A 26,744-nucleotide genomic window follows, 5' to 3' on the forward strand; every position below is an offset into this window, starting at 1 on the left:
TAGTAAAATAAAAATCCGATGAATTTGTCTAATAGGCATATGAGTATAAGTGTACATTAAGATAGATAATATGTCTGTTGCAAGTGACTGAATCGGTCTCCGCTAGAGGGCATAATAAAAAAGACCATGCGAACAAATATACGCAACTCAGTGGAAAAAATGGAGAAATAGGATTTATTACGTGTGTCGTTTTTATCACGGTGGTGGTTCCGAATATGCATTTTCGATCACCGTTGACTTCTTACCATTTCTTTCTCCAATAGAAAATCGACATTATTAGATTTTATTACAAGAAAACTCCAGCTTCAGGTACTGCAACTATATCCGGCAATTCGCGTGCAAAAATAAGGTAAGCTTCGTATCTTTCCATAAATATTTATAAGTATATTTTAAAAAAAAGTTTGGATAAATATAATTAATAAAAAATAAAATGTTAGTGAATAAACTTTTATATATATATAATATTTATTTTGTAAATTTTACAACGCACCTTTATTAAATTTACATATATATGAATAAGTATTTAGCTATTTGCATTGTACATTAGAGGGGGTGGAATCAATCGACCGTGAGATGCGGTGATTGATTCATTCAATCCAATACTCTTGGAGGGTAATGGATGGCAATGCTGTAGCCAATGAAGTTCTAACTGAGGCTCGGCTATTGCTGTTACCCTCCTGCCATGATCAGAGCTTTAATAGCTCAATAACACCTTACTTATCCCTACACTGTCCTGTACAGATAACGGGGAAGATGAAAAGCATTTTTGCTTCGCCCCTTTAAGCCAGTCCTTATAAGGATGTACATTAGAGGGAAGATTCAATGCTGTAGCTAATGAAGCTCTAACTGAGGCTCGGCTATTGCTGTTACCCTCCTGCCATGATCAGAGCTTTAATAATAAGCCAGTCCTTATAAGGACTTTAATAATGTACATTAGATATCATTCTTACTAGTTTTTTTAATTTATATTTATATCCTGATAGTTTATTAGGGTTTAAATAAAAACGCGTTTTGTAGAATAGGTTCAACTGTTTATGAATCATGATTGTAAAGAATGCATACATATTTTTTTCAAAATAAGTTCTGAATACTTCCTTATATATGCTATAAATACTTGACTTCTAATACCAGTTACTTCAACTCTTCGAGTTATAGACAGAATGCCAAAAGCATCTGGTCTTTCCCTTAACAGCTCTCTCAACATTAGGCTTAGGTGTCTAGTGTCAAACTATAGTAACACGCATGACAAAGGATTATTACTTATTACCAGCAACTAAGAAATTTTCTCATATTTTCTTAGAGAACTTCCCTCCTTCATCATGTCCAACGTCTTGTTTATCGACTCTTAGATGATTAACGAGTTCTTCGCAAATGATTTCACGCTCACCCACTATTCAGTTGGTCGAAGCATCATAGTGCTTGGGCATCGATTAGTCATTACCCTATCAACATTTATTAATTTGCTAAACGTTCTATGTTAATTAAATACTTTTGATAGCTTGTTAGATACAGTCTATCTACACGCGACGTTAATGGAGAGATACAAAGTTAGCAGCAGCGCCACGTAGTGATAGAACTGTGATCATTTGTTGAATTAATATAATTAATTTTTTGCTATTTTTATCTGAGCTCGTGGCTTGCAATTTGCGCCCTAGCGTGAAAATGAGTAGATTTCGAAGCAGACGTTATTTCTGTTCTTAGATTTTTCTCTTGAAATTAATTGGCTCTGTGACTTTGCTTTGTTCTGGATGTCATTATTACGTTAATGATCTTCAGAAAGATTGTAATAAGTGACTGATGCATTAACGCGGTTATTTTAAAAAGGTTGACCTTAGCACGAAATACTTTTATCAATCATTAAATGAATAAGAACGTATTTGAGAAAAATGCAAAAAAAAAACAAAAAAAAAAAAACTAATATCTTTCTCGATGTCATTTAAACAAATTTCGCAACTTTTTAAAACTTAGTTCATTACTCACTGAACGTCATAGTCATTCCTTTAAAATATACGATTTCTACGAGATTATTCCGACTAATTTAATTTTAATTTTCAAATTAATGAATAGTCAACTCTAGTCTTTTTTTTTTTTTTTTTTTTGGTCCTTGAAACATCAATCAAGGTGAAATTTGACTTTCTGTATTCATAGATATTCAAAATAAATTTTAATAAATCAATTTAGTTAATTAATTATTTTTAATATAAGCAAAATTTAATTACAATTAAGGAACACATGAATGGCGAGTATCAGGTGCATCAAATTTAATCGAATAATATTTGTTTAATTGTTTGTTTAAATATTTTCTAAATTAATTTTTATCCATTTTTTGAAAATGTTTATGACAATTAAACCTATAAATTTACCAATGGATAAAAAAAAGACAATATAAGAATAGAATAAACACAGAATGGATTCAAAAAAGAATAGTTAAATTAGCAAGGAATTAGAAACCAAATAGAAAAAGACCAATTGATAGAATGCATTCAAGTATTGTAAACGAATTAAAGCTTAAAGCAAGAAAAAAAGCAGAATTATATACGTTTTAAGATATTTAGGTGAGAATTTTTCAGCATCTGTAAAAAGCTTTAGAGTACTTACTAAATGTGCTTTACTATTATATATGTTAATCGCAAATTATGAAATCGCACAATCCATGAACCGTATAACGCGCTTGTACAGTTCGTGGAATGTGTAGAATTTTGCACAATTCATGAAATGAGCATTTTCTGGTCATTTCATGAATTGGGTGCTACAGTAAATTTGTACATTACATCAGAATTCCTTTTGTCGTTTTTAGAAAGGTTAGTTTCTCATTGGCGTAAGTTGCAAGACCCGCGACTTACATAATATGTGACGATTCATCACTATTAACTTAATAAAGTGATATTTTAGGTTTTAAACATCCATATTTGTTAAATTTTAGATCCCTACATCCAAAATGGAAGATTTAGAAAACGCTGTTAGAGAATGTGATATCTTATGGAAGAATGAATTCGAACAATATGTCATAAACCTTCTAAATGATAATAGATCTGGCGTTAAAAGAAGTAGACAAGAATATCATCTTAGAAGTAAGTACACTATTTCAAATTTATCGGATGTAACGAAAGTAGTGACAAAAAATGGTCGATTTATGGTAACAAAAAAATTCGCTATTTCTCTCATTCGTGATATTCATCTCTCTGCTGGTTACAACTTCGAGATAAAAACCCACAAGAAAATACTGGAAAAGTACGCTAGCATTCCATGACGAATTGTTTCTGAATTTATAAAACAATGTGAAAGATGCACAGAAAAACTAAAAAGGAATTGTCGTTAGACTTATTACCGTAAATGGCATGAATCAAAGGGATCAGGTAGATCTTGTTGACTTTTAAAGCTTACCAGATGGGAATTTCAGGTTCATCATTCACTATCAAGGGCATCTGACAAAGTTTCATTTGCTTCAAGCGATGGCTTCAAAAACAGCAAAGGAAGTAGCTCAACATTTATTAGACATTTTTCTCGAGTATGGTGCTCCACATGTTTTACAATCCGATAATGGAAGGGAATTCACAGCTGAAATTATCAAAGAACTTTCTACTCTTTGGCCAAACTTAGTTTTAGTAAATGGAAGGCTCAGACACCCGCAAGTCAAGGATCAGTGGAAAGGAGTAATGCAACGCTTAAAGATTCTTTAGTTGCGTGAATGCGAGATAATAATTCTTCCAATTGGAGTACGGGAAAAAAATTTGTTCCGTGGAGTATGAATACTACATACCATGAAACTATAAAAATGGAGCCCTTATAAAGCCCTGTTTGGAATAAAACCTAAAGTGGGTCTTGGTACAAACCTTCCAACAGAATATACTGACACTGAGAATATACCCGAGCAAGTACTAATTCCAGAACAAAATGAAAATTCATTTATTGGGGCAAATGTAACTGTAAATAATCATAACAATGAAGAATACATTGAATTATATGAAGAATCTATTACAAATAACAATGCAACAGCGCAAGAAAGTGATAAATACGATTTGATAGACAAAACCAGAAAATTGAATGGAAGAATTCTTGTGGATTCATTAAGCAATCAGAGTCCAATTTTTTCCGATACTGACATTGATGACCTCTATCCAGCGGTCAAGCTGACGAACATTGCAAGTCAGAACATGAAGCATATCGCTACTAAAATGGTGCAAAGAACAAACAAAAAACTAAAAGAAGTGGATATTGGAGATTGTGTAAATGTGTTTGTACCATCTTTTATCGTGGTCGAGGAGATCCGGCAAACTTGATTGGAGTAGTTCTTGACAGGAAAGAAAGGAAATACAGAATTAGTACCAAAGGTGGAGTTATTGAAAACTGGCTTGAGAGAAATTGTTTTGAGAAAGTTGATTTTCAAGGATTATCTATAAATGAAATACCAACTATAGACCTCAACATCAGAGTTCTAGTTCGCCAACTTTCTGTTGGTAATGGACAAGGATTCAAAAGATGCTCTTGTAAAACACGACGTACAAGTAAGAAATGTAGCTTTTTGAAAAATCAAGTTCTTTGTAACTCTTCATGCCATCCAAACAAGTCTTGTGAAAAATCCTTAATTATTGAAATCATTAATTATTGTTTACTTGTTAGTTGTAACGAAAGAAGTTTGATAATAATATTTTTCTTGTACTTCTCTACTTGTACTCAATACTTCTAACATTTCATGAATTGTACAAAATTCTACACATTCCAAGAACTGTACAAGGGCGTTGTACAGTTCATGGCATGAGCAAAAATGTTGCGCATTCCGTGAATTGTGCGATTTTATAATCTGCGCGTAACATATATAAAAAATAAACAAAACTATTGAAAAACAAATGGATTTAACATTTTTATTAAAACCTTCATACATACATACACCTTTATTTTAATTGCATATTACTGAATAACCTTTTCTAGCATCAAATAGGAATTGATCAGTATGTGCTAGACTCTTGACAAGAGAACGAGATCTGAAAAGTCCTTTTTAGGACTTCCAAGGTAACGAATGGCAAATGCCATAGACAATGAAGTTTTAACTGAGGCTCGGCTATTGTCGTTACCGAGCCATGACTACAGCTTTTAGCTCAATAACACCCCGTCCACACAGATTTTCTTCATTCAGATGACGGGATAAAGAGTCAAGGACTCAGTCCATCGCCCAGTTCTTATAAGAACTATAAGAACTAAGGAATTGATCAGAGGAAAAATCCATCCTGGGAAGGTAATGGATGGTAATGCTGTAGCCATTGAAGTTCTAACTGAGGATCGTCTATTGCTGTTACCCTCCTGCCATGATCAGAGCTTTAATAGCTCAATAACACCTTATCCCTACACTGTCCTCTACAGATAACGGGGAATATGAAAAGCATTATTGCTTCGCCCTTTTAAGCCAGTCCTTTTAAGGACTTTAAGGAATTGATCAGCATAAAGGTACTATTCTAGTTAGCAGATTGGGTGGTTTTAGAACTATTTTGTCTAACGTCTGAGGTAAGCAGATGACAGAGTAACAATTATTGCAGTCGAATGCTCCTTGCGAATGAAAACTGTAAATTAGCTCTGTTTTTTGCATTATTAATATTTTCACTAATTTCAATGAATTCTTGCGTGAAAATAAAACATTAACCAATAATTGGCTACTAATACTGAGAAATGGTAAACAAAGAACCAGAAATAAAAACTTTAGGTGTTTATAATAAAAACTCTGTTACCTATTCAAGGAGAATTATTGCGTTCTTTAAATTACTTATCTCTAAGGTAGCAGACTGTGCACGTGATTTTTAAAACAAGAGCAGAAATTTTGAAACATGTTCTGCTGCTTGTAGTAAAATATTTCATTTTTTTCCCCTTTTTTTTGTATACGAAGTTGAATCGAATAAGGGGTTGAATAGAAAAATGACGTCTCTTTTCGACTATTTTAGTCGATCATTTCAGTGCCTAAATCAACTCTGAATCAACCACTTCAAAAAGGCTGATTGATTCATCAAAGAACAGCACTCAGGTTTGGTATGTCACTCGGCCAGACATTTTCTAACAAGAAAATCCAACCGAGACAACCGATTAGTCAAAGACAAAAAAGGTCACTTAATAATAAGGATTCGTGTTTATGATTGTGAACTCATTGAGCAATGGGAACAAGGTATTTTTCTTTATTATTCATTGCATTAAAGTTGTTTATGGTTGATATTCTCAATATATATTGGATATTTCGCTATTTCTCCTCTATTTATTGTTACATATTTTTACCATCTTCACAAACACATTAGAAATACCACTGATGCTGTACATTTAGGCTCCTGTTACTATCCAAGGATAGTAACAGGAGCCTAAACATGGTTTTATATCAAGGACAGCTGATAATAAACCCCGCATCAACTTTTCTGATCTCATTCTTGTTTTAGAATTTCTTATTTTTGGACACGATTCGCGACCGTTTAGAATGATCCTAGCAACAGTAAATCAGAATAATTGATAGTTAACGTCTGGTACAAACTTCAACATGTATTGCGTTCTAGAAATATAAATAACTTGATGGAAATATTAACTGTTATGTTGTTATACCTTTGTCTTATAACCACTAATTTCTATGGTTCTTTAGTACTCCAAATTTTTAAATATTTATTTCTTTTCCCATCTTTATTTTTAAGCGTGTTAAAAATAGACTTAAATCCTAAGAAGAAATTGCAGTTTAGTTCATACACTATATATCGTTTTATAGATAGAATTCAATTAGATATTTAAAATTTTAGATGATTAAAATTGTATTTTGATATGCACATCATAATTTATCTAGATTATTTAAAATATTTGAAATTTTTAATATTTAAATTGCCTTTCAGCTTATACACCATACATATTTTTACAGACTCCGTCTTGATATAGGAGCTGAAATCTAGCTTCTTGTTTAGTGATTTATTGGTCTGGAGATGCGGTGATTGATTCGTTCAATCCAATATATACTCTTGGAGGGTAATGGATGGCAATGCTGTAGCCAATGAAGTTCTAACTGAGGCTCGGCTATTGCTGTTACCCTCCTGCCATGATCAGAGCTTTAATTGCTCATAACACCTTATCCCTACACTGTCCTCTACAGATAACGGGGAAGATGAAAAGCATTCTTGCTTCGCCCCTTTAAGCCAGTCCTTATAAGGACTATTAAAAAAAAAAAAAAAAAATATAAGGACTTCTTGTTTAGTAGTACGCAGACATATTTGATCTCAATTAGCCATGGGATTTTTCTGTTAAATAAATAGGAGGATGTCTCCTCTATGAATGAAGCATTGAAAATAGGAGGATGTCTCCTCTAGGAAGCATTGAACTTCTGAAGAATAGCACGGCTACGCTCTTCTGAGGATTCACTTGAGTTCGCCATTTAGCGAAATATTGTTCGATTAGCAGTAGGTTTTCCTGCAGTTTCTTGATAGCTAGATACGGCTTCAAAGATCTGGCTAATATCGCTGTATCATCCGCGTATAGGGCTTTGATAGATGACAAAGGGTTGTGCGGGATATCACACATGTATATATGGAAAACAGAATCGGTGCTAGTAAGGATCCTTGTGGGATTCCAGCCAAGATGCGTTTTTGTGCTGATATTGTACCGTTTATCTTGATTTGTATGCGCCTATCATAAAGATATGATTTTATTAGATGAATCATCCCCATTGGTATTCCAGTTGATATCAGTTTGTTTAGCAAACCATAATGTCAAACCTTATCGAATGCACTGGTTATATCAAGGAAAACAGTCCCAGTGCATTGACGCCAGTTGAACCCCGTGGTGACATATTCCACTGATCTGTATATCTGTGTATAGCGTGGTGCTGTGAAATTGATGGAACCCAAACTGCTACTCAGGAAGAATGTTTAGCTTGTGTACTGATTCTTGGAGTCTGTTAAGAATAACTTTCTCGGCAATTTTGCCCAGATTTGAGTCGAGGCTGATTGATCTGTAACTTTGAGGCAATCGCGGATCTTTTCCAGACTAATGAATTGGCATTATGTCTGCCAGCTTCCAGTAGGAAGGGAAATGTTTTGAGTGAAGGGTGGAATTAATTATATTTGTCAGATGCACAATAGCTGTGCGAGGTAGTAGCTTTATCACTTTGTTGGTGATGCCGTCAGGTCCGGGAGCCTTTTTGTTCTTTAACTTCTTGATTATATAATGTATTTCTGCAGGTGATGTGGGTGCAAAGTGACTGACAGAAGATGTGAGTGGACATCTGATATGTCGATGGATCTTATATATGTGATTGAAATCGAAATGTTCATAAGAGGGTTTACATTGCTTTTCTAAATTTTCTGCTATTGCTTCGGCTTTATCTGCATCAGTGCGGATGAGGCCTAGATCTGTTCGGAGAGGGGGAAGAGGTTTGTTTTTTGTTTTTGATCTTTCTGATTAGGTTCAATATGGAGTGGTTCTCAGGAGAGATAGAAGTCAATTTATTCTTTCCAAAGTTGACTTCTATGTGTTGTAAGGGTATCTCTCGCTGCAGAGTTAAATCTGTTTAGGGTTCGTTTGTCTTCAGGTACCAGGGTATTGTGAAATCTTTTCCTGCCTTATTCTTCTCCCTGATCAGGTTCATGATCTCTTCTGGCAAGTGATTAGGCTGAGAGTAGTTGTGGAAGTAGTGACTGCTGCACAAGCTGTGTTGATTTGTTGAGTTAGATCTTTTACAGCTGTTTCAATTTCCTCTTTGGATTTTATGAGTGGCACGGGACCAATATATTTCGGGAGCACCTTATGCAACCTTTCCCATGGTATGAATGAGTGGGGGTGAGACAGTTTTTTCTTGGTTTCACAACTTTAACAGTATTGGACTGTGATCGGATGATCGATCATTAATTGTCTCTATGCTGTACTGGAGTCTTACATTCTGTAGCATGACTATGTCCAAGACACGAGCCCGACCATATGTGTTGTGATGGGTAGGCTCAGTGGGACCTGCCACAACCACGTTGTTGGATCCTGTATAATTAACTAGTAGGTGTCCGTTTTTATTGGTAGAACGACTATTCCAGACAGGATGCTTAGCATTTAAGTCACCGGCCTGATGTCCAATACGGCTTTCAGATCTGAGGACAGTAATGTTTTTTGTGGAGGATTATATGCTGCGAAGATTTTCAGTTTACCAGCCGAGCTCGTGAGAATCTCTATGCCAGTAATAACCTCAAGATTAGTAATAGGTGGGATATTTACAGAGTGATGACTGCTGTAATTCTTAATGAAAATAGCAATGCCGCCGTCTCTGTGGGACAATCTATTTGTTCTGTACTGCTGATATCCCCTAATTTTGGGGTTGCCCGATGGTCTCAGATGCATTTCGTTTAGCAAGAGTACATCTTTGGGCGAAGTCCTGGAGTTCCAAGATTTTATTTCTTAGTCCGTTTGCATTCCACGCGATGATCTGCAATGAGTCTGGATTTACTTTATTCCTGTTCATGAGTGAGCGCTGTGATGATGGTTTGTGTATCCTTTAGGAATCTTTTAGTAGAGGATGGTGAGGGGTTGGATCTGCTAAAGTCCAGCAGCATATTTGCTAGAGAAGCGGTGAGTTGATCTTATACTCACCTATGCTTCTTCGGCTTGCATCCATACCGCTAATGCTAATATTCTTAAGTTATAACGTGTGCAAAATAGATGTTTAAGAATGATTATAAACGCACCATGGATCGTACGAACTGTGCAACTTCATCGGGACGCAAATGTCCCCTATATCTACACTTTCATGCAGACTATAGCAACAAAGTTCTTTTCAAAAGCATCTGTACACCTCAACAAATTGGTTCAACTAGATGCAAATTACGACACAACAGATTACTTCAAACACAAAAAGACCAAAAGCCATCTTAAACTTCAATTCTGATGACTAATCTTCAAGTCCACTCAGAGCGAACAATAGGCTCCGTTGGCTATGCTCTTGTTATTGTTTGCTGTTAATGAAAAATTAGGAATGAATTTATTCGAAAAAATGGAAAAGTGTTGACGGAGCACTCAATAGTGCTCGCTTTATTTGGTTTAAGACTGCAACTTATCAAGATATTAGAAGTGAAGATTTTCAGTGGTCAGCAGCAAATTGTGAACTTTTTTATTTATGGATCTAAATAATTTTAATTAAGATCTAAACTTCTTGATCATGTACTCAGATCGTTCACGGAGTTTTGGCCTTTCAACATTCATCTAAGATGTTAATGTCTGAAATACCCCCTCTCTTTTTTGTTTCATAATTGAGTTAATATTTATCTATATTTCTCCGTTTTTAAAGTCATATACCAGTTTATTTCCTATCATCCTCTCAATGGTCCTAACAGGCACTTAAGCGCCCACGACCTTTCCAAATATTCTTGGACTTCGCAACCGTGACTCTAAGGTGGTTAATCTTATGCCTCCCAGTGTGTCCTATGTCTGTAGATGCGTGTGTTCATGGGCTGGTTTGCCTGTTCTGGGGAAACCAAAAACCGGTAGAAAAATCCTCCCCCCACCTTATGAGACCGGTTAGCTCACCTTTAGTCGAAAGAGACCAGATAAAGGTTCCTACGTTATTGACGTGAATCGAACCCAGGTCTTTCCGACCAAAGAGCTTTCAATGAGTGGGGACCTAGCAGTGCTCACTCATTGAAATTAATTATAAAACTAAAATGTGTATCGGAAAAGATTTCTACTCTGGTGGAAGTCTTTGAAGTTTCCTGGAATATTGCAGTCAAAAAGACAATCTCAGGCTATAATGATTGCTGGCCGAGTGGTTAGCGTATCGCTCTCCAGCCAAAAGGCTGCGAGTTCGAATCCTGCCGTGGGCATGGATGTTTGTGAGTGTCTGTGGAAATACTAGTGGTGGTGGTCGGCGGTAGGTGGCGTTGGTGTAGTTGCGGTCAGTTGGTGGATTGAGTAGTGGAGACAGAGTTGTAGAGCAGGTGCCCTCCCTCAATGAGTCCTTGGACTCCCTGGAGGTGTCAAATAATAATAATAATTTTTATGTGAATCCCATCCACAAATGGTTTCAGACTTATAGTATATTTAGCACCAGTGGTGAGTTAAGCATTAGATAATCCGAAAATTCCTCTAGAAAGCAACATGGAGCGTTTCGCAAGTCTTTCCAATCAAAGAGTGATGGCTCAAGCGATGAAATTCATCTACTAAATCGATAATAATAATAATAACATAAAGTCAAATGAGTAGATACGTACAAATATAAGTTATTAAGTATATACCTTGAGCCTTCGTAGCTCAGTCGGTGTAGACTAAGCCATTGGTCTGGAAGACCTGGGTTCAATTCCCATTAGTTACGTGAGGAACCTTTATTTGGTCTCTTTCGACTAAAGGTAAGTTAACCGGTCTCATACGGAGGGAGGTGGAGAGTTTTCCCCCGGTAACTCGGGATTTTCATCCCTCGAAACAGGCAAACCGGTCCCGTGAACACACACGGCTACAGTCATAAATATACTAAGGCAACGGGAAACCACCTTGCTTTATAATCATCTGCCTGGTATCGTAGCGTATTGCTGCCCCGCCAGCCATAAGGCTGAATGGAAAATACATACAATACAATACTTACCTAAATGCATGTATATAAACAAACTTGAATAATTAATTTTTAAGAAATAAAAAAATTACTTCATACTATAATATGCATAGGTGTACTTTAGATAGACTTGAACACCTTTTTAAATTAACTTATAAATTCTTTAGGCATTTGCTCTATGACCAGTTTATAGGTTTTAGGGAATAAAAAAAATCCCATTTTTGGGAGAGAAAAATCCTTCCATCTTCATATGAAACTATCTAACTTACCTTTAATTGAAATGACCTATTAATATGCTTGTTTCACTCTCCTCTTCCTCCTTTCTAAACACCCCTCCCCAAACACACATCAATGTTTATCAGTTTTGATATATGATCCAGGGGCGGCTCGTGCATAGGCACTGCGGAACTGCAGCACCCCCAATTTTTCTCGATATTAAATATATTTCTTAATTTATTTATATTTGCTTGTAATATTTAATTTTATCATCAACAATCCTATACAATTCTCTAATTTTGTATAAAAAATAATAAAAATCCAACTTGTAGCACTTAGGAGGACGAAGGACGCTAACTGCACTGTCATATTGCTACAAGCACGTCATAATGAGATACGAGCTATTAGCGTAATGCGGCACTGTCCGTCGCGCAGTTCCACTGTTGTTTATACGCAGTTTGCGCCAGTAGTAGAGTGTTCGTAGTGCTTATCGTGTTTACTCCGTCTCTTTAAATATTTGGACATTACAATTAAAAGATTTAATTGTAATGTCTAAAAATTGTAAATCCATTCCTTTAATTACAATTAAAGGAATGGATTTTATTTTTAAGTCATTTTGAATTATACCAAACTGTATAATTTTATCGATAATAAACAATATTTTTTCATGTTTAATTTTTTTAAAATTTTTACTATCATTTTGACATTTTATCCAAACACACGTATACACTGTACTTACAGTGTGTGTGTATATTTCGAAAGTTGCAGCAACCCCCCCCCCCCAACGATTTCAAGCCACGAACCGCCACTGGATATATCTAAACTGAAAGAATAGTAGGAATAGTGTGAAGTGATGTAGGCATTTCCACATCTCTCATTTGTTTAATGCGTAACTAATTGCCTATATTGGGAAGAACGAATTGCATGCAGAGAAGTGGGAGTAATTTTAGATAATGCCAGAAGATCATGTATTGCAGAGAGAGCGAGAGAGAGACTTTCTTTCTTTCGACATCAGACATACTACCACATATAGAAACATCGTACTGTGCAAGTTGAACACTTATTTTAGTCTTAGCACAAAATAGCAACCTCTAAATTGTATTTCGTAACCCTTGGAGGCAACTATATAAAACCTACAGTGATTTTCCTCATTTCATTTCAGCTTTAGAATTTCGTAAGCGGCGGAAGTTTATTTGCACGTAGCAACTTAGAAACATAGAGCAATAGTAAAACAGAATAATTGATAGTCAGGACGCTTGGGCAAACGAAATCCAACATATGATGTCATTCCCGGTTATCTGAAAATAGTAAGCTCATCGGGGGTATAAAAATGGACATGAGGGGTTGATGGAGGAAAAATAAAAAAGGCGTTACCTCACAAGCTAAAAATTCCAAATCTCTGGATCAGTCGTAGCTTAATAGTTTTTTCAATAACGAATATAGGAACATTGCAGAAATCATTAGTCTATGAAAGATGTAGAATGTGTGTGTTCATAAATAACTTGCACGTGTTAGTTTTTTTTTTTTATCTTAAATAAACGAAAAACCTATGAGGTATTTCAGTTTAAAAACACGGTAGAAGAATTTCAAAAAAAAAAAAAAAATTAAATTTAAACATTTATTTAATCTATATCAGATGAATGTTGTATTTGTCAGACAAAGGAAATGAGCATTTAAACACGTCCCACTTTCCAGCCGGAAGCGCTTATCGATCGATTAATTGCTAGAGTCAGTCCAACAACCGTTTTTTTTTTTTTTTTTTTTTTTTTTTTTTTTTTTTTTGCACGTGACCGGATCTACCCTAATACCGCACATATCTGACGAAATTAGGTTAGCAGGATTTGACACTGAGACACAGGAAAACACTTTTCCGATGTCTAGCAAGTGGGTGATCACAACTTAGATTGCGTTTAAGAAAAAATTCTTTCCTGTCATTACAAGGCCGACTCTCCATTAGGTTTTTTTTTTTGAATCTCATTATCTCTATTCATGTTTCCGTTCAGTGTCTGTTTACACTTTATGAGCATAAAAAGAATATTTATGTGCACTCAAATAATTCATTTACTTAAAAACTCTCTGAAAGATTTAAAAAAAAAAAAAAAAAAAAAGCTCGTGAAAGATAAAAGAGAGAGAGAGAAGCTTGTCAAGCAGTTGAAAATGACAAGCCTCCAGATTTCAAAAGATAGAATTTCTTACTGATACCAGTAAAAATTGCGCATGCGTGGTAGGATATTTGAAGTTGACTGGGATCAAGATTTATTCTGTGGAAATATGGACAGAACAAAATTCATCCTCGGAACATAACTGAATTGTTATAATATAATGAAGAAATTTTCATTATGTTTCGCCTTTCATGGGTTGAATATATCGTAAGCTGATAGTCCGTTATATCACGTCCCTTGCCCATGTCAATCAGCAACTATGGATGAACAGTACATCTCATCCAGTGCCACCTAGCGGAGCGGAATGGTTGAATGTGCAATAATGGAGACGATAAAAATATTTTGACTAAACTGTGTGTGTGCGTAATAAATGAATGAAAATTGTACGATAATGAGTAATATATGTATTGTTCATAATTAAAATAATAATTTTATTACTATAAAATAGTCATTTTTATCATTATTATTTACATACTGTATTATAATAGCATAGGCAATAAAATTACAGTTTGTGTACCACAGATTAGTACAAACTAAAACAAGAATAAACTCCCAGATTTTGATCATTTTATTCGTGAATGCTAATCCCTTTTGTTGCATCTTCGTTCACTGTGATCAACAAGTCTACTTGTTGTGAACATGTTTACAAAAGCGACTGGTCAAAAATAGCATGCAACCATCCTGACGACAGTGGTGTAAAACGTTTAAAAAACAATGCATATGTTCCAATTTTATACAAACATAGTTGCTCTGTGATTCAGAATGTTAGCAGCTAGAGAGGTTTCGATAATTAATTAAATATTAACTGAACCTATAGAAAAAATTAATAATATATTTTGTAAACTATTATATTCAATTGAAAAAAATTACAAGACTTTACATTTTTTGTAATTAAGAAATTTTTTAGAAAGTTACAATACACCATTTTAGTTTTATGTTACTATTTTTATAAATAAAGAAATTATTTTCGTATGGAATATGTAGGTAGGATGGCGGTAATTGATTCATTCAATTCAATACCCTTGGAGGGTAATGGATGGCAATGCTGTAGCCAATGAAATTCTAACTGAGGCTCGGCTATTGCTGTTACCCTCCTGCCATGATCAAAGCTTTAATAGCTCAATAATACCTTATTCCTACACTGTCCTCTACAGATAACGGGGAAGATAAAAAGCATTCTTGCTTCGCCCCTTTAAGCCAGTCCTTATAAGGATATAAGGTATGGAATATGTATATATGTAATAATATAACATGCCATTATATGCAATAATATAACATGCCGTTACGAGCATGTGGGTTAAATGGATAGGCTCTTTAGAAATATGTATAACATGCCATTACGAGCATGTGTGTCAAATGGATAAGTTCTTTTGAAATGAGTTAATATTATAGAAGATCATATATATGATCTTCGAAGGCAGGTCATATTTATATTTAATAATATATAATATATATTTATATTTAATAATAATATATTTATATTTAATATATATAATATAATATATTTATATAATATATTTATATTTAATAATATAATATAATATATTTAATAATAATATATTTATATTTCAGCTAACGTCTAATTGTTCCCGTATAGGAAATAGGCGGGGCCATTTATATTTAATATATATATATATATATAATAATAATAATAATAATATAATATAATATATTAATGGAATTAATATATATTTATATGGAATATAAATAATGGAATAACTGAATTATTAATTCAGTTATTCCATTATATATATCTTATATAATATATATTTAATTAAATAATATAATATATTTATATTTAATATAATATATTTATATTTAATAAAACATATATAATATATATTTAATTTAAAAAAAAAAATATATATATATATATAACATGCCATTACAAGCATGTGTGTGAAATGAATGAGTTCATTTGAAATGAGTTAATATTATATACATGATCTTCGAAAGAAGATCATGTATATAATATAATATATTTATATTTAATAAAATATATATACAATATATATTTAATTAAAAAATATATAATATATATTTAATAATAATAATAATATATATATATATATAATATATATATTTAATAAAAAAATATGTTCAATAAACACGTTTTTGTAGGAGGTTTGCACAGAACGCACTGAAAGAATTATTAATTCAGTTATTCCATTACCACCACTTTGCTTATTAGAGACATGAAGTAGCCTGGAAAGTATCATGTTTGGTATCTAAGGTATTTGATGTTTTTAAGCACACACACACAAAAAGCATTAAGTAATCCCTCATCTCATGGTGTACCTTCTCGATTTTTCAACTGTTTTTACTAGTTTTCTCTCGGTCTGATTGCACACGTGATCCTCTGATATTATGTAATGGTGGACGAATTTATGGGAAAAAAATTTCAACTAATCATACAACAATGAACAGCACTTGATGGGTTTCATTTTTCGTAGTCAAGATTCTCCTTATAATGTAATAAACCTCTTGGTTCTTTTCTAGGGCACTGCAACAAATTGGATTGCAACCCTACTTTGGAATAAGGTTTGATAAATTATAAGTGGTGTCTAAATTATTTTCATTTTTTCTAAGTAAATTTAACGTATATTGAGTTGTTTCCACGCTAAACAGTGTGGAAACAAGTATGTATGTTTTGCATAACATTTAATACAAATGAAACTTTAAATACGCAAGATGTGACAGAATCATGGTTTGATTTTTAATATTTATTGATGGCATGCAAAAATGAATGTCAGCAATATTGCATGCTTAGCGATAATACTATAATTTTCTAAAAGCTATATAAAGTACCAAGCGGTGTCTGTAGACATCTTAAGTGCATTCTAATTTTAGTGCATATCTAAAATACTTCTTGAAACATTGCCAGTAACCTTTTTTCTTTTTTGTTTTATTTTCTTGTCCATAGATTTCCGGCAGGCAGCGCCATTTTCAGTGTAGAAGAGCAACCAAATTTGCCACTTTGTGTGTCGACATTATAGTACGCAACAACCCAGGGTCCATCACCTGATTGCAAGAGGATATAGCCTTCGAGAAGTTTGGCTTTTGAAGCAAAAACAAAGCTAATGAGTTTGCTGAGGAAAAGACTGTCACCGTTGTTCATTATGACGTAATCTTACTTGAGCACGTGTTTCATTCCACGTGGGTCTATTAATGTGATGTTCCTTTCAAGTGTTGGATGACAGCAAAGAGTCATGTGACTAGTCGGTTTCCTTGGAAACGAAAACATACCAGGAAATTATAGTTTTCTTGATAATGTAAAGTTCCAGACTGATATTATTATTCTTATTAAGGTGCATAAATATATTTTCATCTATCATTATGTGCTTCCAGAAATGCTATCATCTATCGCTACCTCTTAAACAATAAAAAAATGACCTCAAATCAATTGTGATAATAAAAAAAAAGTACTTCCGGAAGTGACGTCGCCATCTGTATCCGGTTATCTTCGGGAAGTGTGTGAATTGAAAAGCTGTCTCCATGTTCCTGAAAAGAGCTATGAGATACTACAGGTTCTGGATTTATTCCTGTAACCTCGCCCTACTGTTGGGCGTCTTGCTCTTTGTAGTTTTAGCTGCTTCCGTGATTTCCGATTATAGGCTCGCTCTAGTTCCATCCCTTCAACCCCATCTACCGACGTTCATCTATGCCTACTTTGCCATAGCCTTCCAGAGCGGAGTTCTACAATTCATAGGATGTTTTGGAGCAGTGAAGATGAAGGAACGTCTTTTGAACATCTACTGGGTGATGCTATTGATTCTTCTGTGTGGTGACGTCATCACAGGTCTCGTTTGGATTTTCCGGTACAGTGCAATTATTCACAGCTTATGCAATGACCTCAAATTGAGGTTACAAGATTATGAAAAGGACAAGGAATTTAGGATCCTGTGGGATCGACTTCAAATCGAATACCAATGTTGTGGTGTAGACGGACCACACGACTTTAATTTCACCGTTTGGTACGATGCGAACAAAACTATCGAATATCACCACCAGGCGGCGCCTCAGAGCTGTTGCAGAAATGTGGACGCTAACAGCACTTGTGATGATGGATTTTTAGAGGAGGCTGTCTTTCAAGGGGGATGTTGCGATGTGATTCATAAGTGGCTACGACGAAGTGCCGACATGTTGGCGGTACTCGGATTTTGTGTGATAGCGTTCCTCAAGATGTGCTTCCTCGCTATCCTCAGATACGAAATTCGAGAGATGATTCAAAAGATCCAGCTGCTGAGATCGTCAAAGGATCGGGCTACGGTAACCTATGTAGCAGACGACAGCAACATTCCACAGCATCCTTTAAACGTCGATTCCGATCGCGAAGGATCCCCCACTCATGATGTGCTTCCGTCTCAGCAAAATTTGTCAACGGAATCCGAGCCGAAAGATGGGATGAAATTTCCGAACGGAAATAACAATGATGCAGACGAATGCGAAACTAATCTATCGTGTTCTGTGTAGAAAATGGCCCTTCCATTACCCAAAGTTATGTAGCGCCATCTACCGAGGTTAATTAAAACCATAATTATGATAAGATGTAATATAGGGAAAGAGTAAAGCATTAGTTTTATAAAAATGAAAAATGAAGTAAAAAAAAAATACAGAAGGCTGGTCTTCTGTATATTATCCAGTTATAAATAAACAACTAATAATCAATCCACTTTCTGGATTCTGTGAGTTTTTTTTTTTTTTTTAATATTTAAATTTTTATTTTGTAGTGAGATATTTGCTGTTAAGTTCAAGTAATTAATTATCTTTCAGTCCTTCCCCGCCAATTTTCATTTATACAATAATTACTTTAAAAAAAAGCAACTGTAACTGTGTTTTTAACTCACGTAATTGACGAAATACTCTGCAGATAACCGAAGGATTTGTTTTGTAAATTTGGAAAAAGAAAGTGACTATTTGTTTACATTGTAAGAAAAATTTGTGTAATGGAAGATGAGTAAAATATTTACTAATAGAATTCACTTTGTTTACATTCATTCATTTCCAAAGTATATATTATGAATATCATTATTCATAATAGATACTTTCTATTATTTATTATTTATTAAATAATAGAAATCTTTATTTATTTATATATTATTTATTATTTATCAATAATAATAAATGATAAATAATATTTATCGTTTATTATTATCAATTACAAAAGAGAATTGATTACACTTCCGCCTAAAAGTACAGAACGTACGCTGACCTCATGCCATATTTTAGCATAGGGCTTCAGCAGCATGAATTTAAAGAATATAACATTGAATCGTAGTTTACTGTTTTACGAAATATTTTTAGAATTTATACAATTTATTATTATTATTTTTTTTAATTCTTGTTATTTTAGAAAGTGCATAGGTGTCAAAATATTGCCCGACTCTGACTCCCTGCGACAGCATGCGATAAAGAACAATGACGAATGGATATTTTTGGCGCAGCAACCATGCATTATGGTAAATAAGTTTTACCAACTGTTTTAAGTTTTACGTAGAAAGAATAATTAGTCACCAAGCTTATTTGAAAGAGTGGATTTTATTTAAACGACCGAAATATTTTTGGGTAGTTGCTTAATAAAACCTATTAGTAATACCCGAACTGCCACTATTCAAGAACGTGAACAAAATTGGCAGACGAACAACATTCGTGATATCTGATGTGACGTCATAACACGAATGCGCTGTACTTCAATATATTGCTCCGCTTCAGAATATGTTATACGGCTATATTAATATTAATATTATTTCACTTTCATGATCATGGATCAGTTGGCATGATTAACTATTTTGAATTACCGTATAAACTTAAATTCTTTATTGAAACAGTATCGATGCATTTCCCCCCCCCCTGTAATTTATATTACTCGAGATTCTCTAGACATGCGCAGTGCTTCGGCGCGGTAATTATCTTTATCCAATTTGCCAAATATCTAATATTTTCAGTAAAGAGTTTATAATGGTAATATATCAAACAGATTTAATTAAAATATAACGGTGATATTTAATATTTTAACGGTAATTTAATTTATGTAACAGTAAAATTTAATCTAATATTTAACTTAACGGTAATAATTTATTGAAAATGCAAGAATTTGTTATTATTAAATAATAATGTAATTGAATACTTTTACATTTATATATAATAAACACTGAAATAAATAAATTGTATTGATCTTCGCTTTCAACTTTTGTTTTTATCATATTAACTTGGCTTTCTTTGTGTAAGTAACCACATGACAGCTCATTTTTCGGGAGAAAAAAAAAGTAACTCCCTATCAGAATATTATATTAATAAAACCCTGTAGTTCGCCGCATTAGTGCTTACAACAGACGTTTTCCAAAATAAACGTCATACGAGGCAAAGTTTAAAAAGTATATTTTATATTCTCTACTGGAAATCTCATTTATTTTAAGTGCATCGGAGAACAACACAAAGGCATGTTTCACGCATAAAGTCTGCGTTTTCATGTCTTGTCGTGCGGTTGAAACATGTAATAGCAAATTATCTTGCTACATAGGCCAACTGGGTAAGAAAACCTATTAAGAAAACTGTTAGTATACAGTAACTTATGCACTGTAAGGTAAAATTACACCCATCTGGACACTTTAACTTGCAATGTTGATGAATCCCTCATGTACTGAGTTTCATAATACAGTCCTCGAAAACAAGACTACAAAAGCTATCGTTATAAGAAGAAGAAGAAACTTGATGAAAACGCTTGAATTACGTCACTTTTTTTTTTCCCCCGGTATGCTAACTGCAAAAGACTGCAGTTTCAAACACTGGATTGCAATTCGTTGTTGAGATTAATGATTTTAATTCACATAAAGTAACGTGGTAAGAAGTGTTCATATTATATTAGATATTTGCTCCACTAGATACAGAGATAATAAGATTATGTATTGCAAAATGAACAAAAAAAAAAATTGAATCGCTCAAGAATATCTCTTTGTCATCAATGGCTAAAGACAATCTTCAATATCGAATTTATTTCTATATAGCGCAACCTGTTGATGGAATTGTGAATTATTGCACTGTGTGTGTGTGTGTGTGTGTGTGTGTGTGTGTGTGTGTGTGTGTGTGTGTGTGTGTGTGTGTGTGTGTGTGTGTGTGTGTGTGTGTGTGTGTGTGTGTGTGTGTAATCATATGAAAAGTAACATGGAATTGGTATGTCATTTTATATTCGCACTCGATTTCTATCTGGAGAGGAAGATCATAGTCTGGAATCATTCTGCAAACTACTCGTTAAAATGGAGAAAAAAAGTTTTAAAAATATCACTTCAAACTGTTTCCAATAGAAGCAGGATTATAATAAAAAATAAATTAAATCTTTCATCAACTAGTTTTGAATCCATTGCTCCTTTAAACAGAAGAAACTACCGTACGGACATGATACGGACATGATAGAATAAATAATTGAAGCATTCTTTTCATAATTACAGGCAGCTCTCGACTTACGTAAATCTGGAATTACACATATCCTGTAACAGCTATGAAAAACACTCCAGTTGAATTAATGCACTACTGAGGGCTTTAAACACGGGTGAGCAACAGGATATGATTAACGGGTGAAGGAATTAAATCAGACGTACGTAAAATTCGGGTTATGTAAATTTTTGAACGTAATTTTACGTAAGTCGAGACTTTCTGTATGTACATGAAATACAGTTAGATATTGTCGGTAACTGAAAATTCAAGAACTATTGTGATGTTTGTGATTCAGATTTAGCGAATATTTCTTTTAATTTGAATTTCCTTACCGTTTTACATACAAGTAAATTGCATATATATATAAATTGAAGTATTCTTACTAAATTATTAAAAATATATACCTATCAAAGGTACAAGTTTCGAAATAGATTTTCCAAATGTGAGTGTCGTTTTCAGTGGATTATATTGGAAATTAATAAAAAATATTAGCTAAAAAATATATCTTTATTCAGTTCACTTTTTATTTTATAATAAAGAACGGCAGTACATCTTACAGTGCATTATTTTTAAAAGTACTGGCCATAATAATTGTATGATTCAGTATCTCCCTTTAAGAAGAAAGTCTTCCTTAAGTTTTAGCCCCACTCCCCAATTTCTCAATAGTAATTGCAATGTGTATACTTATTTATTCTGTTTATAAAGTAAAAAATATCTTCCATCAAAAATTCCAGAAGAAATACTAAGAAATCAGCTTTTACTTTTAAGTAATAGATGGCGCAACAACTGTTTTAATATGATGGTAAGTAAAAAAGAAATGAACTTTAATTTGTACCTTGATATGTTATTTCACGAATAGCCTATCAAACACTTCGCAATGAATACAAAATATGCAGATAAAACGAATTGGAGCTTTAATTTTAGTTTAATTTATTGCTCCTAGATGGCATACAGAATGAAAAGGATATATCGATTGTTAACCTTTAACACAGGAAAATATTTCATTTAATACTGTTATAAACTAAACTTCCGTGCAGAAGAAAAAGAAAAAAGAAACTCCTGTGAAACATAATGGATATTTTAATATGAAATATTAATATGAATCTGATAACTTAATAGAGGAAGCTCCTAAAGGAAATTTTTTTAAAAAATTGATTTTTTTTCTTTTAATTTTCAATATTCCTTATGCAAACTTAATGAAAATATTCACTAAATTTAAAACTCTTGCTAAATTTATACCGACGAGATTTTGTGTTTCAAACATTGCATATTATATCCTTCATATCTCAAAATTGTACTGAGAGGTTATTTAACCGAGTTTAATACTTTTTTTCATTTGGAGGGGGGGGGAGATTTAATTCATGGAAAAAGGAATTCCTGAGGAAAGTCGAAATTCGACTTTGCGAACGAGTGCTCGCGAACACACACACACACACAAATTCAGATTATCAAAAATAATTTCAATCTCTCATCAATGTGCAACATCAGCGCCACCTACTGTACGCTAATGGTACTGGCACTATGTTTACGTGTCCATAATGCTAACTATTATACTGTGCTGCTGATTTTAGCGAAACTTAATTTCCTATCATAATCTTGTCTTCTTGGGGCTGTCCGCTGGTCTCTCACAGTTGGAGTTATCTACAATAGCCCAAGGTTGGATTTCTGCAGACGCAAGCAGCCAAAAGAGAACGGCTCCTCCTACATAGATTCCGCTGCAGACATAAAACACCACACTCCAGTTGGCCATACTACTCTCCTATAACATAAATCGCAAGCATTTAGCTGAGAAAGTTGGGATCGCTCCTTAAAATTGTTGTAGCTATATATATGAAAAGAATTAATTGGAAAAATAAACCTTAAATACTCACTCCATCGTCCAATATGATCCCAGCGATTAGAGGAGCAAGAAATCCAGTAACTCCACCTAGACCATTGGTAATGCCAAATATTGTTCCTTTAAAATAAATAAATATTTTAAAGTGTCATTAGTAAATAACTGTTGATATTTAATTAGATAAATAGCATTTTATGTTTAGGAGAAATATAGTAACTTTTATTCCTTTCTCAAACATTTTTAGCAATTGACGAAATACTTGATTTTTCTATTTATTATTAAAATTATTTTTGTACACCATAATTTTTGAGCTATGTACTTCATAGAATTAAAGTAATTTTTTTTTTTTTTTTTTTTTTTTGAAATTGCAATTTGTTTGATTGTGGTCAATGGTATCGGAAATATATTTTTTTTTAAATTTCAAATTAGGTATCAAAATAGACTTTTAGAAGTTTAATAAATGCTGTCAAGGAATAATTCATTAAAGGGATTGCAATCCCTTAAAAAAGCTCAATCATTATGTTTATTAAATGGCAAAAAGTATGTTTCGCTTTATATGGCACTAAAAGAAATGTTCTTATGTTTCACCACTTTTCAAGTCCGAACAGCTGGGAATCCAGCGATTAATGTATGGTGGTGGTGGGGGGAGTTATAATCTGTAACGGTTCAATCTCCGGAGACGTATTTGAAGAAGGCCGACTCACCTGAAAATTCAGGAGCAATTTCGACGACAATGGGGATATCTCCTCCTCCGACAAGGGAATAAAGACCCATGGATAAGGTAGCTAGGACTACAACTAGGGTACAGTTGCAAGCAGCAAATGGAATAGCCAGGAAACAGATAGCAGGACCCAGTAAACCTGAATGAATGAAAACAAAATAAATATACGTCACATAAAGAAAATAAATAAATAGCTAAATAACACCAAATCCTAAAAAGCAAAAATATCATAAACTTAACAGAATACCAGAAAATAGAAACAAAAGAGCAAAATAATTTTCAAATAATGACAGGATGAGATTAGCTTCATACAATTTATGTCTCACTTTTAAAATTTTATTTCAAAAAATATTAAAATAAATAAATATTAAAAAAAAAATAATTTTTTTCGCCCATGCTACATAATTTTCAGCTTTTCAGTAATAATGATATTTACTATAAAAAATTATTCTTTCACATTTTCTTAATGAGGAAAATATTCCCCTCTCTCTCCCTCTCTCTCTCTCTCTCTCTCTCTCTCTCTCAACAACTAACCTCCAGATTCAAAGAGCTTCCTCGTGATAGTTGGGGAGCAGTATTTCCTGTTGAGAATGTAGTCGGACAACAAGCCGGAAAGGACCATACAAATGCTATTCACCACATACATGAGAGAATTGACCAATCCATTCTGAAAACGGGATTTAAAAAATACACAATTTCAAAGAGCAATAGAAACATTGAGCATGCCCTCCCATCTTGATGAGAAAAAGTGATTCTTTAGTGTATATCTTAACAACGACGATATAACGCAGCTATTTTTTTTTTCAATTACTAGCAATGATATTAATTTTCATTCTAATCATTTAGCAATAAATTATTCATAAAATTGTCAAAATTCTAGGTGTGTTTACTTTTAGCACTCTATTTATTTAAAACTTTGTGGAAAACATTAAAACTTAATATTTTATTTCACTCAATATTTACCATTTTAAAAATAATATCATGAAACTCAAACAAAGTTTCGTAAATTATTACATAAAGTAAAATTATTTACACATAATATTCCTATAAAAAATTAATATTCCCAGCCATAGTTTCCACAGCAGATCATTCTGTATGGAAATTCGTAAACAACTTCAGGAACAAGCGCAAATCCCCCCCCCCCCCTCTGTAAGCAGAACAGCACCTTGCGTACACAGATGCTGACAAAGCCGAAGCCATAGCAAGAATCCTAGAGAAATAATGCAGTCCAGCATATGAGAACCTAAACATCAGCCATGTATACAAGATCCATCGTAAAGTCAGGTTCACAGTAAATCGTCCCGATGTCAATCCAAGTTCTATAATGCCTACCTCATCCTACCGAAATAATCGGCATCATCAACCATCTCAAGATCAAAAAAGCCCCAGGTCCTGACGGCATCACTAACCAAGTCATCAAGGCACTACCACGCAAAGCCATAGCACATCTGGCAAACATCATAAACTCCATCCTCAAATGGCAGCACTTCCCACCAGTCATGGAAAATAGCTGACATCATCCCAATTCACAAACCAGGCAAAGACCCACACCTACCTGAAAATTACCGTCCCATCAGCCTGCTATCCAATTTAGGGAAAATAGCTGAGAAAATCATCCTCATCAGACTCCAAGATCATGTAAACCAACTAAATATCATTCCAGAAGAACAATTTGGCTTCCGTCAAAATCACAGCACCACCCAACAGATCCATAGACTGGTAGAATACATCACCACAGGATTTAATTGGAATCAACACACTGGAGCTGTCTTCCTAGACATCTCAAAGGCCTTCGATAAGATCTGGCACCAAGGCCTCTACAAACTTATCATCGCTAACCTTCCACTAAACATGATACACCTTATCAAATCATACCTCTCCAACAGGAGGATGCAAGTCAAAATCAATGAAACAGTCTCAACCCAACGGAAAATCCTCGCTGGATGCGCAAGGATCACTGCTAGCCCCGATCCTGTTCAACATCTATATGGCAGACATCCCTCAAAATCCTCTCACATCCACCATCGCCCTTTATGCAGATGACAAGGCTATTCTAGCCAGATCTCGCCAATCACATCTCGTTACCAAAACACTACAAGACACCATCCTGAATCTACAAAAATGGTTTACAGACTGGCGACTACAATTAAACCCCCAGAAAAGCCCAATGATACTCTTCACAAGAAGACGAACATCCACCAAAGGAGATATCACCCTGTTCTACTCTAAAATTCCCTGGAAAACTGAAACAAAATACCTCGGAATACTTCTCGATAAGCGATTATGCTTCAACAGCCATATCAAGAGCACATGCAGCAAAGCTTCAAAAGTTATCGCCCAGCTATATCCCTTGATCAACAGACACAGCAAACTAAGCTCAAGAAACAAAATTCTACTGTACAAGACAGTGATCCGTCCCACAGTCATATACGCCTCCCCAGCCTGGAGCCATACCTGCAAGACAAACATCCTCAAGCTACAAAGACTACAGAACAAATGCCTGCGAATGATACTGGACGCCCCGTGGGTTATCAGGAACGCCCAGATCCACCGTGACATAAATATCCCCCACATCTCTCCACTACTACGCCCCCTAGCAGAGAAATTCTTTATGAAGACATCTACGCATCCAAACCAACTAATACAGCAAGCCGGAAACTATGACGGTAATGACCACTGGAAACATAAAAGACCGAAAGCCATCCTAACACTCAACGACGAATAACCACTTCTGCCCACTCAGGGCGGCTAAAATAGCTCACAAATCTCTCCCATCACTGCTCCCAAAACAGACAACAGGGAATATGAAAAGCGTCAAGCTTAACCCTCTGCGCCATATATGTCCTGCGT

General features: G+C 34.1%; 2 protein-coding genes across 10 annotated transcripts in view; one reads left to right on the forward strand and one right to left on the reverse strand.

Annotated features, from left to right (window-relative positions):
- The window catches only part of LOC150106859 (CD63 antigen-like), a 106,143-nt gene extending 87,260 nt beyond the window's left edge, over positions 1-18,883 (forward strand). For 4 of the 9 annotated variants that reach the window (XM_090393349.1, XM_090393352.1, XM_090393353.1 and 1 more), the window contains exon 2: positions 16,829-18,883. In XM_090393349.1, coding sequence (XP_090249475.1) covers positions 17,401-18,378 — 978 coding nt within the window. In that variant the 5' untranslated portion in view covers positions 16,829-17,400 and the 3' untranslated portion in view covers positions 18,379-18,883. Of the gene's footprint in view, positions 1-239; positions 350-2,923; positions 3,072-16,828 lie in introns of those variants that run through there. The other 5 variants (XM_090393357.1, XM_090393358.1, XM_090393356.1 and 2 more) reach the window with 3 other exon arrangements.
- Positions 18,884-21,867: 2,984 nt separating this feature from the next.
- LOC150106860 (sialin-like) overlaps positions 21,868-26,744 on the reverse strand; it is a 52,581-nt gene continuing 47,704 nt past the window's right edge. Inside the window, exons 7-10 of the mRNA XM_090393492.1 lie at positions 24,429-24,561; positions 23,878-24,033; positions 23,208-23,293; positions 21,868-23,095 (exon numbers count right to left, since the gene is read on the reverse strand). Coding sequence (XP_090249618.1) covers positions 22,925-23,095; positions 23,208-23,293; positions 23,878-24,033; positions 24,429-24,561 — 546 coding nt within the window. The 3' untranslated portion in view covers positions 21,868-22,924. The remainder of the gene's footprint in view (positions 23,096-23,207; positions 23,294-23,877; positions 24,034-24,428; positions 24,562-26,744) is intronic.

This window comes from Typopeltis vanoorti, chromosome 5 (genome assembly GCF_054136105.1).
Source record: "Typopeltis vanoorti isolate ZY-2024b chromosome 5, IOZ_Tvanoo_1.0, whole genome shotgun sequence".
NCBI classification, from domain to species: Eukaryota; Metazoa; Arthropoda; class Arachnida; order Uropygi; family Thelyphonidae; genus Typopeltis; species Typopeltis vanoorti.